This window comes from Psammomys obesus, unplaced genomic scaffold (genome assembly GCF_907164565.1).
Source record: "Psammomys obesus unplaced genomic scaffold, mPsaObe1.curated_primary_1811, whole genome shotgun sequence".
Classification (NCBI taxonomy): domain Eukaryota; kingdom Metazoa; phylum Chordata; class Mammalia; order Rodentia; family Muridae; genus Psammomys; species Psammomys obesus.
Genome location: NW_026592033.1, coordinates 1 through 18,705, shown reverse-complemented (window position 1 = coordinate 18,705; position 18,705 = coordinate 1). Strand labels below are relative to the sequence as shown.

Here is an 18,705-nt window from a genome sequence, read left to right as displayed (position 1 = left end):
AAAAAATTATCGAATGTTGAAGAGGTTAGGAGATAATACTCATTTATATGCAAGTCAACTTTCTAATTTAGAGAAATATGTAAATAATATTAGAAAATGAGAAAACAAGGATGTATTTAATCAAAACATGAAACAATAAACACAAAATCCTAAATTACAACGTTGTCTCTGTCTTGTGATGATCTAAACTGGCTTCAAGATTTTGTAACTAAGAACACACGGACTAATCTGCAAGATGGACTTTTCCTGTAGAGTGTGCTTTGAGCCTGATGCACTGAAGTGAATTCCTATCTGGTCTTGACAAAATGATGTAGCGCTTTGGTACAAAGATGTAGCCTAGCAGCCCTGCACTGGAAGCCAAGATAGAGAAGACTTCCATGGCCACCATGACCTTCCCCTTGGTGCTGTGGTAGACAAGGAGGAATGTGACCTACACACTGAAGAACACCAGCATGTTAAATGTCCAGAACTTGGCTTTCTTGAATGTGTCAGGCAGGTTCATGGAGAGGTAAGCCATGGTGTAGCTCCCAAGTGCCAAGAGACCAAGGTATCCCAGGACACAGTGGAAGGCAACAACTCAACCCTTGTACATGATGATGGTGTGTCCATGTTCAGAGTGAGAATCTGAATCTATAAAGGGAGGAGAAGTGCTCAGCCAAACTCCAGAGAGCACAAATTGGAACAGGATACAGATGGGAATAATAAATTTAGGGGTCCTTGATATCATTAACGACCTCACCATTCTCCCTGAAACTGTGACATTGAAGGCCAGAACAACAGTCACTGTTTTAGCCAAGATTGTGGATACTGCCACTGTGAACAGAATTCCAAATGCACTCTGCTGTAGGATACAGGTGGTTGTGTTGGGATGGCCCATGAAGAGCAAGGGACAGAGAAAATAGAAAGTCAGAGTGATGAGAATGTAAGTGACAGCCTGACTATTGGCCTTGACAATGGGGGTGTTGTGGTACTTCACAAAGACACCAAGAACAAAAGATGTGAGTACAAAGAAGCCCAGGGTTATGCATATGAGAATCATTCCTAAGGGGTCTTCATAGGAGAAAAATATCACTGATTTCTGTAGGCAGTAGTTCTGCTGTGTGTTTGCATAGTGACTTTCTGGGTATTTCACACAATTCTCCACATCTGGACAAGGAGGAATATTATTATGGGTCTATATTCAGGTTTCACTTTTATCCCAAGAACTTCCCAGAACCAGTTCTCTGGCATGTTACCCAGACCTCTTTCATTGGTTGTTTTATACTCAAGGAAGTTGGTGCTCAATAGTACTCAATAGTCCCAAATTCTCTGTAATCAATTATCCAAAACTGATACTGCTCATTCTCTTTACTGAGACCTGAAGTGAACAGTACTATTCTCTTCATATTTGTACTTAAATATCTTCAATTATGGTGAATTTGCCTGTTTATATAGTCATAAGTTGTTGAATGAAATTGCATAAACTAACGTGGTCATAAAATTTCTTCCTTGTGAAACATAGGAAGAGTCAATTGGTTATTCAAGTTCATTACAAAAAGGAAAATATGCTATCAAATTTCATGCTTTTAATATTGGTCTGAGTTATTAGCTACAAATTTTCCTATTTTGTGGTGTTTATAGGATTTTTGGTGTGTTCCTTGAAGGTGCATTTGGTGTGGGAACTACTAGACTATTGATAGTTTGAAACTCTCTAAGTGAAACTGTTTTGGGATTTGTATGGATCAATGATCTATTCCGAAGATAGATATAAAACTCTTCTGCTTTGGAATGTGCTTTCATGCATCCTCTCACTCTAGTAAGAGGAGCAAGGGCTGTCTCTGGCATCAACTCAAAGAAAGGCTCTCTGATCACCTCCTTCTGGGGGTGCAGTCTTGCCAGGCCACAGAGGAAGACAATGCAGTGAGTCCTGATGAAACCTGATAGACTAGGGTCAGATATAAAGGGAGGATTACCTCCCTTATCAGTGGACTAGGAGTGAGGCATAGGAGGAGAAGAGGGAGAAAGGAAGGGTGGGGTTGGGAGGAGACGAGGGAGGGGGCCACAGCCAGGGTACAAAGTGAATAAATTGTAATAAATAATAAATAAAAATTAAAAACATACTATTTGAACCTAAATGTTAACATTTATAAATAAAAAATCTCATTAGCCAAAAACTTTAATTATAGTTCATTCTTTCTGGTTTTGTCTACTATTCAACATTATGCCTGTGTGTACTTCTCACACTTACTGTTATCTATTATTTCATGTTTATTTATTATTGCTTAGATGTATTTTGAATAGGGTCCATTTATATTTCCCAGATTCACCTTGAAAAAGAGATCCTTCCACTTCATTGTCCCTAGAGCCTCTGAGAAGTGGACTGTCCATACATGCCTAGCTTAATCTCAACAATAACATAATAGAAGTAGTGATGTATCATTTCAAATTCTTTGAAAGAAATTATTCCATAATTTATCTATTTTATGCTATATGGATCCATTATACACAGTACAGTCATTTGTACACATTTGTGAGTTATTGAATACTCTGAGATTCTTCAAGCTTAAGTTGTCAAATAAAATCAGAAGTGCTTCAAACAGAATCAATGTCGTAATATATAGATGATTATTGATTTAAAAATTCATTTGTGGTCCCCCATTCTGAAGAGGCCTATGGGGTGCGGAATCAGCTTTCTACTGGGAAATCATTCCACCTGCTCCCCATCTGCCTGGCCCATCTGGGCTAAGATATAGAACCCAGCTAAGGTGTGCAGGGAACATGACCCAAGCCCCATTGTCCCCCATCCTGAGAAAGCCTGTGGCACACCATAGCAGCTTTCAGCTCAAAGATCCTTCTACCAGATCCCCGTCTGCCTGGCCCAAGTGAGTCACAGACAGTAAGCCCAGCAAACCATGAACTCAGCAGAGGTGAGCTGGTTGAGGGACCCAAAGCCCATTATCCCCAATCCCCAGGAAACCTGTGGGGTGCTGGACCAGCTTTTAGCTCAGAGAGCTTCCCATCTGCCTGGCCAACCTACGTCACAAACAGTGAGCCCAGTAAAGGTGAGCAGGGCATGAAACCCAAGCCCCATTGGATCACATCCCATTGAGGCCTGTGTGGGGCTGGAGCAGCTTTCTGCTTGGAGATCTTTCTACCTGCTCCCCATCTGCCTAGCCCATCTGGGACACAGACAGTGAAACCAGCAAAGGGACCATGAGGCTAACTAAAACCAGAGTCAACCAGATGGCTAGAGGCCAGCATGAGAACACAAGCAACAAAATTCAGGGCCATATGACACCACCGGAAACCAGCAGTCCTACGACAGCAACCCCTGAAAATACCATCATACCAGAAGTGCATGAAAAATATTTAAAAGCTAAGATTATAAAAATGATAGAGGCCTTAAAGGAGGAAAATAAAGCTCTCAAAGTAGCACAGGAAAATGCAATCTAACAGATGAAAGAATTTAACAAATCCCTTAAATAAATTAAAGAAATACAGGAAACTACAATCGAACAGGAGGAAATGAATAAAACTGTTCAAGATCTTAAAATGTAACTAGAAGCAATAAAGATAATACAATCTGAGGCAACCCTGGAGATGGAAAACCATGAGAATGACATCCAGTTTCCCTTATCACTGGCAAACATCACTGGGTAAGGGGGTTGGTTAGGTTTTTGGTTGTTTTCGGGGGCTCTGAATGTTTACTGTTATCAGGAGATGGTTATAAGTCATTAATGATATTATTCAGAGAAAAAATGAGGTTAGGATATTAGATAATGCAAGTTAATTCTTAGTTAATCAACTCATACTCACATTGGACACTAGTCTAATTTATCACAGTATTATACATTCTAGGTTTAACAAACAGATATGAAGCAAGTATAATGTGGAAAATCTGAATGGGAGGAAGTTATGCAGGCTTGGAGATTTAGGATGGAGTAATTATTGTTCAGCATTGTGCTCTAGATTAATTAAATAAATCCTAGTCTCTGTATGGTGATTTGGGCATACAGCTGGTTTAGGAATAACTGCTGTTTAACTATATTAAATATTAATGACGATTCAACAGAGGAAAGAAAAAAGAAAGGAAGGAACTAAGGAAGAAAAGAACAAAAGAAGGAAGGAAAGAGGGGAGGAGGGAAGGAGGGAAGGAGGGAAGGAGGGAAGGAAGGAAGGAAGGAAGGAGGGAAGGAAGGAAGGAAGGAAGGAAGGAAGGAAGGAAGGAAGGAAGGAAGGCTGCATCAATGTGGTGGTTTGGAAGAGAATGCTTCCCCCAATCTCATATATTTGAATGCTTGGTCCCCAGTTGGTGGAACCGTTTGAAAAGGATTAGATATGGCTTGTTGGAGAAGATGTCGCACTGGAGGTGGACTTTGAAGTTTCAAAAGCTTGTGCCAAGCCTGTGCGTCTGTCTCTACCTTCAACTTGCAGATAAGGTGTAAACTCTCAACTACTGCTCCAGCACCATGCCTACCTGCCTGCTGCTATACTCTTTGCCACCACTGTCATGGACTCACCCTCTGGAACCATAAGCAAAGCCCAATTAAATGCTATGATGGCTATTCTAGGTTTTCAACTTGACTACATCCAGACTTAACTAAAATCCAAAAATGGTGAGCACCCCTGGGGGTGTTGTTTTGTTTTTCAATTTGAAGTAGGAAGATCCACTTCAAATCCAGAAGAAATACACCTTTAAATCAAACCTTCAGGCAGGAAGACACAGCTTTAGTCTGAGCCACACCTTCTGCTGGAAGCCTATATAAGGATATCAAAGAGGAAGTGTTTGCTCTTTTTCTCCTTGGCAGCACACTGTTAGCTAGTCCATTCCTTCACTGGCATTAGAACCTACTGCTTAGAGATTGCAATACATACTAAAGACTAGCCAAGATATCCAGCCTCATGGACTGAGAAACTACTAGATTCTTGGACTTTCCACTCACAGCCATTGTTGGATGAGCTGGACTGTATAGCCTATATGTCATTCTAATGAGCCCCCACTATACCAAGATTCATTCTATAAGTTCTGTTACTCTAGAGAACCCTAACACAAATGCTTTCTACATTTGTGTTGGTCATAGCATCTCTTCATAGCAATAGCAAAATAATAACTAAAACAATAAATGAGGCCTAAACAATGACCATATAAAAAAACATGCTAACAGAAAAGGGGTAAAGTCTCAGAGTCCCAACCCTAGACACAAACTGGAGACAACTAATTGATGGACCAGGCTGACTTCACCTAAAGATTAGAAGCCATCCTGTACAAGTTCAAGATAGGCTCATTCTTGTTTTCTGTTGGACCATGTCTTGACACATTTTCTGGAATTTGACACAGTCCATAACATACCTGGGCTTCCACCGTGATAAGATATTCTATCAAATAATTTTGAAATGTTCTGCCAAGTTCCTACAAACCAAAAACACCTGCAAACTCCCTGGACTTGCAGTTTGGGGGCTATATTTTTCTTTCCTCTTGTTTGGGGCTATTATGTCAAACCCCAACTTAGGGAGATAGACCTGACAGAAAATAAAGCTTAATTCTACTAAAAGAGAGAAAGAGACAGAGACACACAGAGAGACAACAAAGCGACACAGAGACACTCGATAGTCTCTCTTTCAATGGGATTAGCATGACTGCTGAGCGACAGAGAATTACCCTTTCCCAGGAATGAAGCCCAATTAAACGATTATCTACTACAAAGCAGTCAGTGCCAGATCCACATGTATACCCAACAAAAATGAATTCAGTAGGCTGTATTCCAATATCTGTAGGTATACGTGTAACTAGAATAATGAAAGAGGTCATAAAATTGAAAAGAGAAGCTGGAGGAAAGGCTAAAAGAGCAAGTTATAGAGTTATAATTAACAAAAGACAACACGAGAATTGACCAAAAATGCTTTAATTCAGATGTCAACTATGAACAATTGTGAACCAGCTTTTTGCATTTTAACACAAACTGTTGATATTAGATATGACAGCAGGCTTTTTGTTGGTTAAACTTTGAAAATTCAAAATCAGTCACCCTCTTGGAGCAGTGAATAGCTCATCAGTTTCAGTCTGAATAATTTTGTAAAAATATCCATAGAACTCTGTATGAACAGGATATATTTAACAAAATATCAATGCGGTAGTTGTTTAATGTGAAAGTTATATATTCTGATTTGAATCTGAAAGGTGTGTGTATTGGGTGCTGAGTTTTCAGAGGAGGTGATGTAAACTTCAGGAAGGCCCTTTTTTGTTTGCTATTTGTCCTTTGGGTTGTTTTTGATGCATATTTTTGGAGGTTTTCGTTAAAGATGTCACTGCCATATATGTTTAAATAATGAACCTGTCATTCAGCCATTTCTTTGCTGTTTCCTATCTACCTGAAGGTTAAAAACTGTTAGCTATCCCTTCTGCCAACCATGATCTACCCATGGTAAGGGGTCAAGTACTATATGAAACTATGATTTAAAATATTTACATTCTTAAATTGTTTCTGTAAGAGAGTTGGCCACAGCAATACCAAGTTAAATAATATAACCATGGTATTTTAATACTATGTGTAAGTCTGAAATTGCAGTCAGAACTACATGTATAAAGGGGCACATACACTAAGTAGTCTCTCAATGTATTTGTTACACATGTGGCAAAATCTCTGTACGTAGGCTGAGTGCTCCAAATTCAGATTTCTAAGACAACATATATAATAAAAACATACTTATATTTTTAGATATGTTTCAAGCCTGGCCACTAGCTGTCAGTATTACCTATAACCTTTCATTTATGTCAACCAGAAATGCCCAGATTGGAGGCAAATTTATCTGACTGGGAGTGACCATCCTGCTTCTTTGTACACAACTGAATACAATTTGAAATAATATTTTAAATCATTTATTATTTTCAATTAACACCCAGGTTATATGAACAGAATCTTTTTTTACATTTTAGAATTTTTAACCCCATCCAAATGAGGGTGTTTTATTTCAACTCTTTCATTATCTTCTTCAGCTTCCCTGCCTTCTGCTTATCTATGATGACCAAGATACAGGAATCTGCCCCAATAAACTTTGAACTTCACACTCCCCCACTTCTCTTGGCATCCTTTCACTGAGCTGTAAAATCAAATCTTTCATTTGCTCAATTTTTTAATAACATTCAGGGCATTCAGACCATGCATGCAGCATCTAAAAAAGCTCTAGAAATTTTCATTCTTAATTTTTTATGCCTTAAAATTTTATGGCTGGACACAAAAGCACATACATGTAATCTAAGCACTCAGGAGGCTAAGGTCGGAAGAGCAGAACTTTGTTATCACTCAGGGCATTTGTACCAACACCTTATTTTCAAACCGAAAAGGACCAAAGAAATATCTTTCCAATAAAGCATTCTGGACTGGCTAAATATCCTCTAGAATTGCTTTTAATTTTACAAGAGTTGTTAAGTATTTTATAAGAGTTGTTCAGTATAAAATAGAGGCAGGACAGACGGCTCAGAGGATAAAGATGCTTGTTTGCTGTAAAGCCTAATAACCTGGATGTGATACTAAGGGCCCACAAGGTAGGAAAAAACTGACTTTGGAGTTTGTCCTCTGACATTGACATGTGTGCTATGGAGCACATGCACAACTACATATAATAAAACCTTCAAAGTGTAACAGAGGTTACCTATATGAAAGGCAGGTTAAACCCACAGTGGTCACTCTGCCACTGCGCTACATCTGCAGCCCTAACTGCTTAAATTCAAGTGGGCTCACTTTCATGAGTGAAGTGATGCTCAGTGTCATGTAATTTCCACAAAGTTCCACAAGTTTCTACAAAACCTACATGAATAGGACCCCTCCAGCATCTTTGATTCAAATGGAAATAAAGTATACCAACATTTTACCCCATTGTGTTCTTGTCCTTTGTAACCTGTATGGGGTTTATGAAGTTCTTATCCATTCTCAAGATTCTTTTATTTTTGATTATTTGGTTGTTGGTTGTTTTAAAGGTCTCATATAACCCAGGTTGTGTTTGAACTTGCTTTGCAGCTAAGATTATAGTATAAGTCCTGATCCTCCTTCCTCAACTTTCCAAGTATTGACATTCGAGGAATGCACCAACACACCCAACAAGGAGTTCCGAATTCTACTCAGAGTTTAAATTCTTCACTTTCACTGGTTTCACACCACTGAGTTCTAGTAGTATGTCAGGAGAACCTCGAGTAGAAAAGTTTGCCCTATTTTCTTTTAAGTCCTGGTGTCTTCTTCTGTTGCCCGAGTACAAGTGACCCTCCACCATAAACATGTCTTATGTTGGGTTAATGCACTTGACAATTTAATAATTTAATTTGCCAGAGTCAGTTCTAAGTTCTTTGATAAACGAGCATGAAACAGTTTCCTTTACTGTTTATTCATGCAGTTTAACCCCTTGTATGGGTAGCCCTATGTGGAGTACGATCTGATTTGTAGGTGTTTTCCAGTATTCTTTACAATCACAGGGTTCCCTTATTTGGAAGAGTGTTGATGTTTAAGTAAAGTTTGTTTGATGGTGGAAAGCTTTCTTGCATTCTTCATATTCATAGTACATTGTCTGATGTTGAGAAGTGTTAACCAAAAGAGATTTGTTGCACTGTTTGCATTCACAGGCTTTCTCCATAGTATGAATCTTCTGATGCCGTCTAAGGTTTGACTTATCATAGAAAGCTTTCCGACACTCCTTACACTCATAGGGTTTCTCGCCTGTATGAGTTCTCTGATGTACAGTGAGGTGTGAAGTGCAGTAGAAAGCTTTCTCACATAACTGACATTCATAGGGTTTGTCACCTGTGTGAGTTCTCTGGTGTCGAGTCAGGCCTGACTTCCGATAGAATGTCTTCATACACTGCTTGCATTCATAGGGTTTTTCACCAGTATGAGTTCTCCAATGATGACTGAAACTCGACTTACAGATAAACGATTTCCTGCACACTGTACATTCATAAGGTTTCTCACCTGTGTGAGTTCTCTGATGTACAGTTAAATAGGATTTGGTGGAGAAGGCTTTCCCACATTCTGCACACTCATAGGGCTTCTCACCTGTATGAATTCTCTGATGTAGAGTAAGTTGAGGCTTTTGGCAAAAAGCCTTCCCACATTCCTTACATTCATATGGCTTCTCGCCTGTGTGAATTCTCTGATGGTCAGTAAGCTCTGACTTACGATAGAAAGCTTTCCTGCACTCGAAACATATATATGGCCTCTCACCTGTGTGAACTCTCTGATGCTGAGTGAGGTGTGACTTTTGGCAGAATGCTTTACTACATTCTGTACATTCATAGGGCTTCTCACCAGTGTGAGTACTCTGATGTCTGTTGAAGCTTGTTTTCCAATAAAAGCACTTGCCACATATTTTACATTCATAGGACTTTTTTCCTCTGTGGATTTTCTGACGGAGACTCACTTCTGGCTGCTGAGAAAACTCATATTCCTTCTGGACAAAGAGCTTTTCTCCCTTAGGTTTTGGAAGGTATGATTCAGTAATGAAAGGGTTTGCAAAGTCACTACATTTGTAATTGTTCTCTCCCAGGTGTATTTGCTCATTTTCATCAAGGTCAGACTTGTTACACTTTACCTCTGATATAAAAGACTTCTCCCTTATCTGAGCCATCTCTTTGCTAATAAGTGCTGTATCACCTAAGGATTTTGCATATTCACTGAATTTATGAGAAAATAATATTGCTTTTGTGTTGAAGGATTTCCCTGGTATAAGACTTTGAAAGTAACTTTGTGAATTTTGAAACCTGTACAGACTAACATGCTCTGGATGTTTGATGGATTTTATAGTTCTGTTAAGATCATCAAGTTCTATCTCATCCGAATCACTATGGAGATACACATCCTTCCACAGAATAAGCTTTCTAGGACTCATTCCTAGTGAGTTCTCAGTCTTTATATTCTGATTTGAAATGTGGTTTCCACTCACATTGAAAGTCTTCCCTATTCCAGCCAACAACTTTGATGAATCACTGTCAAATGCAATTTGCCATACATGTGTTGCTTTGGTTTCTGGACTGGTCTTGTTCAGAGTATTCATTTTCTGAAAATCTAAAATGACAGTAAGACATATTAATATGTACAAATTGGACTATCTTCCTTCCCACTTAGAAGGATAACACACACACATAAACCTAATTTTATCTTTTCTGCATTACCCATCTATTTGCTTTTAAATCATTTTATCAAAAATGAAAAAAAAAAAACTAAAAAATTGTATTAGCAAAATGATACTCATTTCCTTTACCTAACTCAACATCATATATAACTTCTAAATTTAATACACATTAATTGTATGAACTAAGGTATATTAGGTTGCTTTGATATATGTATACAGTTTAATAGTATTCACACCCAAAAAGGTTTGTCTCGTTTCTATACAGGTACACAGTGTACTCTGATAATATTCATGTCTACCTTTCTTAGACCAGACCTGTAGGTACTCTTCCCCTTCCAGAAACTCCCCATTTTACTATTCTGAGCTTATTTAATTCTAGAAAATTTAACCCTTATTTTTTTATAAGCCACTGATCACACAAAACTGTCCAAACACATTTTTGTTTAGTTTCTAAAATTTCTCTGGCTATTGCTTTTTAGGATTTTCAGTTTTGATTTTAAAAGATAGAATAAATTATTTCCAATGTTTGTTAGACCTCTAGAACTTCAAATTTGATTTGTTTTAGAGATAGCATAGAAATATATTTCATAGCCACTGAGACAGTATATACTATCTATGTCTCTTTAATATCACTGATGCACACTGTTTAACTATGACATTTCCCTGTTAAATCTCGTTTCTCCATTAGCTACTGATGATAGTAGACTACTTTAGTCATTCAACTCCAGTAGGTACTTCATGCATGAAAATGGATATTGTCTTGTTCAGATTTCTTTGTTATATATACACAGATAGACAGACAGATATAGATATATCATCCACTCCAAGAATGCTAAACTGAGTCACTATTGCTCTATCCAGAACATCTGGCTTTCTTTGTGTCTAGAAATATTTTTATGGAACTCAGCACAACAATATTCAGTGCATAAACATTTGGAATAATTTTATTTTAATGGGTTGGTTCCTTTATGAATATTCAGTAAATTTCTTTATCCCTTCTAAACTAATTTGGCATGAAATTGGCTTACTCATGTGAATAGAGCTATTAATGAGTACTTTTATAGTGTTTGTTTCAAAAAACATTGTTCATATTTTAAATCCATATGTACTTCTGTCAGCGAGAGGAGATGCTGCACACAGCAAACAACAAGATTTTGGCTTTTTTACCATTTTGGCCATCTGCTTTAAAATTTAGAACATTTATATCTAGGGCTCTTATTGGAAGATAACATTAAATCTTTATCTTAAAAGGTCGTTTGCTAAATAATGGTGATAGAATGTACACATCCTCTGTGATTTGTGACTACTTCTTGATTTACTGTCTACAGTATGGCTCAGTCTCAAAAAACTAAATGATTACCCTCTCAGGTACCTCTCTCGAGCTGGGAGTCTGGGTATAGTACTTCAAGGTAAAGGACACAATGTAACTGGTTTCTTCTCCAATGCTAGTCTGTTGTGAAGAAGTTATTTTCAGGCAAGGAATGCTTGACTGTATGTCAGTCTTCTAACAACTGTGGATTTCTCCTCTGTCTAGTTGTCCCTAGGGCTGCCTACATGCTCCAGGTTTCCCTTGCACTTATGGCTTTTCTCTACACAGGAAGATGCTAACAGGCTGTCTATTTGTGTGTACTTGTTTTTGTGTTTGTGCACATGCATTATAGTTTTGTTTTTATTCTTTTTAGCTGCCCTGAAGACTTGGGATAGTTTTTTCTTTGTTACCCTATCTCTCTTTATTCAGAAAATCATAAAGCACTCTTAATCTACTGCTTTACTCTAGAACACTTTGATGCTTTTTTCTCAAATTTCATCTGTACCCATAACATTAACAATGACTGAATACTAGCCTTATGCTACTCATTTATGCACTTATATCTCTGTTATTAACACCCATGACTAACATCAAGTCTTTGGTAGATACCCACCTGCATATTACATAGCAAACTTGGAAAACACTTATCTCACAGTTAAATTACCTAAGTGAAATAAATTCATAACTACTTCCTTACAACTCAGTTTAATGGACTTTTCATAAAAAGTCCATTATAAACACTATAGGTTTTTTCCTCTAAGATCATATAGGAATAGAATTCTATTAAATCAAAAACCATATTTCAATAACAAAAATCAGAGTCTTCTTTGGAAAGTGTATTAGACAAATATCTTCATCATGAGATTCACAATTTTTAGGACTAAGACAGGGATAAATTTTGTGACCCCATCTGACTAGTTCCCATCATCTTAATCCCTAACTAGTATACACTGATATACCTGGGATGCTCTGGTGTGAGGCTTCTCCTACAATCCATGATCCAAGTCTTTGCTCCAAATTGAAGATCAACTCAGGTTTGGTCTTGCAGTGGCCTATATATAGGAAATGTTAAACTACTAAGTCAGGCAGAGAGAAGAAAGAATCCTCATTTGAGGAGACACCCAATTATGAGGCCAACTAGCTTTGAGAGAGTTTATATTCCATTCTTCACTCACCCAAGAACAGCAAGTTACTGTAGTTCTCTAGCATCACATCCCTGTAGAGCGTCCTCTGACCTTCATTCAGGTCCTGCCATTCCTGCCAAGTGAATTCCACAGCTATATCCTCAAATGACACCAATCCCTGTAATGACACATTTCTCCTCAGCCAAGAGTTCATTCTTCTGTGTAGATATCTGTCTTATACAACACAAAACTTGATTTGTATTCTGTATCATAAGAGAAAGAAATATCTTACCTACACATGAATTTGATAATTCAAAAAATTATTATCCAGTTTCCCTTAAAGATGCTGAAAATTCTTATTACTAGGAAGAACAGGATTAATAAAATTCTCCTCAGAAAAGTACCTGATATAGTCCAAAGACACAAATACAAACACACTGTTGATATGTACAAAACAGGCAATGTTCTATGTACAATAGGACAATGAAGTAGAAAACATTTGTTACTTATACAAGGCAGAAATCTCAAATGATTTCATGGATGTATTCTCATGAATATGAAGGAAGAAGTCCAGTTATGACAGCACAAAGGACATAAGACAGGCTAACAGAGCTACACAAAATACTGGGTCTGAGCATTCTCATACTGTGATGACTGATAACACCAGTAGATGGTCAAGTCATTTATTACCCAATGATTTTGAATTTAGGTAATTCAAACAATTTAATTTCAAATATTTGTTAGAAGTCCAATATACACATAAATAATAATTCAGAGACTGGAGGGATGGCTCAGCAGTTAAAAGTGCCAGCTGTTCTTCCAAAGGACCCAACTTTGATTCCTAGCACCTACACCGTAGGCCACAACCAACCAGAACTCCAATTCAGAGGATCTAATGGTACTCAAGGGCACCAGACATACTCATGTTACACAGACAGCCAGGCTAAACATCCACACATCCATATACATAAAATGTTTAAGAATTAAATCTGCTTTAACAAATGATAATTGCTGTGATAGGCAATTTTGTATATTCTTACTAAATCAAAAACTGCTCCTGCTACTGAACTGCCACTGCTCGGATCCACATAAAAGTGACTATTAGCCATTTCCTAAGTCAAAGGGTTTAAAAAGAGACATGAGGAGCTATAAAATATGGAATTACATGAACCACGGTAACATGTAATCATCTATATGATTAACCTCGCATTTATAGGCAATTGATAGTTACAAGGAGAGGGGTTCACAAGGCCCCAACCTTTCTCAAAGATTTATAGACAGCTAGAGAGACATTCTTTCAGTGGTGTAACAGCTTATGAATTACCCACGTTCCTATTAAGCAGCCCTAACTGGTAACACTGGTTCACCAGGACTTGAGCAGAGGAGTTTCACCTGTCATTGGTGTGTCATCTGGATGAGTTATGTCTTCCCAAGAAATATTCACACAAATGGATAGTAAACATGCTCGATCACAAAAGTATTTAGCACTCTATGATGGGCACTGGCAAAACCAATGAAACAGAAACAAGAAAGAGCACCATCTTCACAACATAAACCAAATATCCCAAGAGAATTCCCTGGACACTACTCCAAACAGGAGAATTCAAAAGTCACACCATACCAGTGACATAGGACTGGGGATATAGATATAGTTCAGTGGTAGAGGGCTTTCCTAGCACATGAGGCCCTGGTTTCAATACCCAGGAATGCCAATAAACAGATGTTAGATGATAGACAGATAGAAGACAGAAAGACAAATACAGGAAACTGTTCTAATTTGCTTTCTATGCTTCAATAAAACACTGAACAAAACCAACTTTAGAAGAAAGGAATTTATTACATCTTTCAGGTTAGACAGAACCCATCATCAAGGGGTACCAAATCAAGAACTCAAGCAGGAACTTGTAGGCAATAACTGAAGCAGAAATCAGAGGAATGCTGCTTACTAGCTCTTTTCCTCTAGCTTATTAGTTGCTTTTCTTATATAGCCCAGGCCTACCTACCCATGATGGCACCACCCACAGTGAGCAGGGACTCCTACATCAACCAGCAACCAGGAAAATTCCCAACAGATATGACCACAGATCAGTCTAATAGAGGCAACTGTTCAGCTGAAGTTGCCTCTTCTCGATTATGTCAAGCTGACAAGCAAGATTAGCCATCACAGAAAATGTTCACACATAAAAACATGTCCAGACCATACCAAATTAAAGATACCTATTGTAGGACAAAAATATACCAACTTATCAGAGAATAAAACAAACTAAGGTTATAAAAAATATCAACAAAAACTACATTCATGAACATAAAATTATACACCAGAGAATACAATAAATAAATGGAGTCTATATCACAGTGTCATTAATTTTTCTCATGTCAGTAAATTTTTCTCTTATATGTGAAACAGTTGATTTCAATGTTATTATAAAAATTTTTTTACACACTGGCAAGGTATCTCGGAGGGTAAAGGTGACCATCAGGAAGTCTGGATGACCTAGGTTCAATCCCTAGGTCCCATATGGTACAAGAACAACCAATTCTCAAAGTTGTCCTCTGATCTCCAAATACATGCACCAAAATAAATAAATAAATAAATAAATAAACACTTTAAAATTAACACACACAAAAAGCAACGGAATAGCACAGGTTTAATTCCTGTTCTTCAAATCCGATGCATCCCCTGTATCAGTTACTATGTGTTGCTATAACAATTTATACAGAATAGGAGACAGTGAAATTCCATCACAATTGTGTGAGTTAATAGTCAAGGTTGCAGGTGGCTCAGTTCCTGATAAGGTCTCCCTTCTGACATCCAGATGAGAGCCTAGAAAAAGTGTCATTACTTGCAAGAATAAAGTAATTCTCCCTTCCACATCAGTTTTCATTTCTTCAGTCTGGAGTTCAAATCATGGCTTTGGGCAGGGTAGATAAATGTTCCTTCTCTGTTTTAGCAGCCGCCCTTCTCCCTCTTCTGGATGAGCACGTGCAGGTGCATGGTGTCAGCACCCCACACCTCTTTCCTCACTGGACGCTAACTGCCTCCTAAAGGCCCTATCTCCAGTTAGCACGTGGATTTGGATGTAGGCATCAATAGTCAAATGCTGTGGAAAGGATGAACACTTCATTCACAGCCCTGACCGCCATTCCTTCATCAGAGTGACAGACTGAAGAGTCACAGCATTCACGTAAGCCAACCTGGAGCCTCCCTCTGCTGTCTGGGCTCCCTCTGCACTGTGAGCCATGCAAGTGACACAGTCTTCTCTGCAGAAGCCAGAGGAGTCACATGTAAAGCACACTGTCTTCTAGGTGGAAGCCAGGGGTGCCACCCACAAGTTCTCGTTTTCCCTTTCTCCTGGGTTTTGAGAATGTACTACACAAAGGGAAAAAAAAATCTTTTTCCTCTTGTATCCCAATCAGAGAAGCAAATGCTCTACGCTCTTGGACAGGTTAGTATGAGTTAAAAAGAAAAATTTGCTTCTGATCTTCCTGGAAACTTAATTACCATGATAAAAATCATCGGAAATAACAAGCAGTGTAAAGATGCTGTTATATACTGTCTTAAATGCTAACTAAAACTGAATACTAACTATAAGAATGGCACTCAACCCTACTAGTGCTATAACCTAAGCTATGCTTTACTTACACCATTTAAGATAACAACTGATGTAATACAAGTGCTGCATAGCATGTTCTGTGCTTACCACAGGGACAAAACATAAATGACAGCAGCATATTTCAGGATACTACACTTAACAAACGTATCCAGTTATGAATGGACCATATAAACACGACCGTTTTTAAGAAGTAAAAAGGAGCAAGGAACCTGTAGACATTTGAGAACATGCAGTTCTAAAGTTTAGGTGTGTTTCCATCTCATTTTTCATGCTTGTATGCTAGGAATTTAACTCATTTCCACAGCAGTCAGCTAGAACATGGGAAGTTCCAAGTTTGACACATTTTTTTTTAACTCCTACAATGTAAAACATATCAAGAAAGATTAAAAATGACTGAAAATGGAGACTTTTTAGGTCAGATGAAAAAACAGAAGCTGTCTACAGGTGACTCTAAGAAGATCAGCTGGGTGGTGGTTGCGCACACTGTAATCCCAGCACTCAGGGAGGCAGAGGCAGGCAGATCTCTGGTAGTTCGAGGCTAGCCTGGTCTACGCAGCGAGTCCAAGACAGACAAGGCTACACAGAGAAACCTTGTCTCGAAAAACTAAAAAAAAAAAAAAAAAAAGAACAAGAGAACAAGAAAATGAATAACAAAAGACAAACTTTATTTTGAACAGAGGGGAAGAATACTGGGAAACACAGAAGAGGAGACTACGAGCTGAAATACAGTGAGAAAGACAAGGCAGTGAGAAGGAGATGATGGCCAGCCTCAGCTCAATCAACCCACAGAAGAAAGAGGCCAAAGATGCATCTACGGGTAGGCCAAGAAGCCTGGGGGAAAAGGAACTGACAGTGGCTAAAGCATGGAGAGGGCAAGCCCCACCATTGCTTAAGGAGTATGAGGAGTTAATAACTGCTGAGCATTCCTTAGTAGTGTTGCCACTACCTAAGCTAGCTTTGCAGTCAGTAACCCTCTAGCCATGCTCATGCCAACAGCCCTAAGTAAACACAGCAGGCCACTAAAAAAATAATAAAACTATATAAATAATTTAAAAAGTAAAAATAAATAAACAAAAAAAAGGAAGAGAAGAGAAGGGCCCATTGGGAAGGAATATTCAATAGGAGGAGGAAGGTAATAAAGGATAATGACCAAAGAATACTATATATATGTATGAAACTGTGACACGAGTTTTTAAAGTTGTATCACTTATGTTAAAAGTCAAAATCGTAATAGTTTAAAAACATTTTTCTCACCATCTGGGAACAGAACACAATGTATCCTGTGCCCACTGATGGCCCAACCTGATGCCCTACAGTCAGCAGGAATTAAAGGCACAGAGAGCGCCAATAGGAGTTCAAGTCACCTTGCAGGAATGAGAGAGGCCCATCACCCACCCCACAGAGAGAGGGGACCTGTGGCCAGTGACCCAGTACTGGGTTCCAGCCTGTAGATTCCACAGCCACAAATGACTCCCACCAATCACAGTCCGTGGTTCAAGGCGCTGACCCACACACTCACCATTTCTGGCTTCCAGGACATCGAACGTCCTCCCTATGGAACTCCCCGACCAGCACGTCACAGGGCAACAGAGTCTACAGCACAGCCACCTAGACCTCCAGAGTAGAGGAGACTGAGCCTAGGGACGCATCTCAAGATGGCGAGCTTCAGAGTAAAAAGCCCTAGCAAGACTGGGAAGGTCTGCCCCCTTCTGTTCATCTGCCTGATTAGACATTCTCACCCCAGTGCCTTCAAATGTACAGGAGGGGCTGCCTTGGGGGCCCTAACTAACAATAGCGTCACCAACCCTTAAATGAATGAAGCTATCCTAACGGGTGAGTTGAAATGGCAATCATATGTCTACATGTCTGCATGTGTTTCTGTATGACCCAAGACTATCTTTCAGTTAAAAGTAGTCAGTACCTATAATGTACCTACTGTTTTGCCAATATTAGTCATGTGTCATTACATTTGGGAATCTATCATAGGGGTGATAATTATCTACACTAGATAACAAGCCCCTTCAAAATTTATTAAATACAGTATGATTGGGCTGGTCAGTAATTCAGGCTAGGAGCAGAGGGCTCCTTGTTAGTTTGGAACTTACCTGATGGTTGGAGAGGCAGATGAGCTTCAGAGGCTGACCTGACTGTCAACGGGAGCATCTTGATTCTCCTCCTTAATTCTCATCCTCTTGTGGCTCATTGGGGCCTTCCTCTCTAGCAGGGATCTGAAAGAAAAGGGGAATGTATCAAGGACCTTTCAGAGCAGATACCAAACTAATACACTTTCCCATTCACAGCTTCAAAAGCAATGTGTCAAACAGGCAACTCCAGATCCAAGGTTCAGGAAAACAAGTTCCCTTTCAATGGGAATGTCCTGGTTATGGGTACAGAGAACTAATGACAACTTGCTGACATTTCAAAATTCAGTATCATTCAGCCTCTACTTGTAGATAAAGTTTCTACACCTGTTCCAAATCAAGGAAATTCTCTGACCTAACCAATTGGACTCTGGGATATATATATATATATATATATATATATATATATATATATATATATA

The 18,705-nt window shown here is 38.6% G+C and overlaps 1 protein-coding gene and 1 pseudogene across 4 annotated transcripts; both read right to left on the bottom strand.

The window, feature by feature from the left end:
- Positions 1-223: 223 nt before the first annotated feature.
- On the bottom strand, positions 224-3,085 carry LOC129680754 (vomeronasal type-2 receptor 116-like; annotated as a pseudogene).
- Positions 3,086-5,866: 2,781 nt separating this feature from the next.
- LOC129680755 (zinc finger protein 39-like) lies at positions 5,867-18,370 on the bottom strand (the record flags this gene model as incomplete). Of its 4 annotated transcripts, none has more annotated exon segments than XM_055612489.1 (5): positions 5,867-10,028; positions 12,364-12,456; positions 12,580-12,706; positions 17,662-17,756; positions 18,248-18,370. In XM_055612489.1, coding segments are annotated over 4 exon segments (1,797 nt in total). In that variant the 3' UTR covers positions 5,867-8,472.
- Positions 18,371-18,705: the final 335 nt, after the last annotated feature.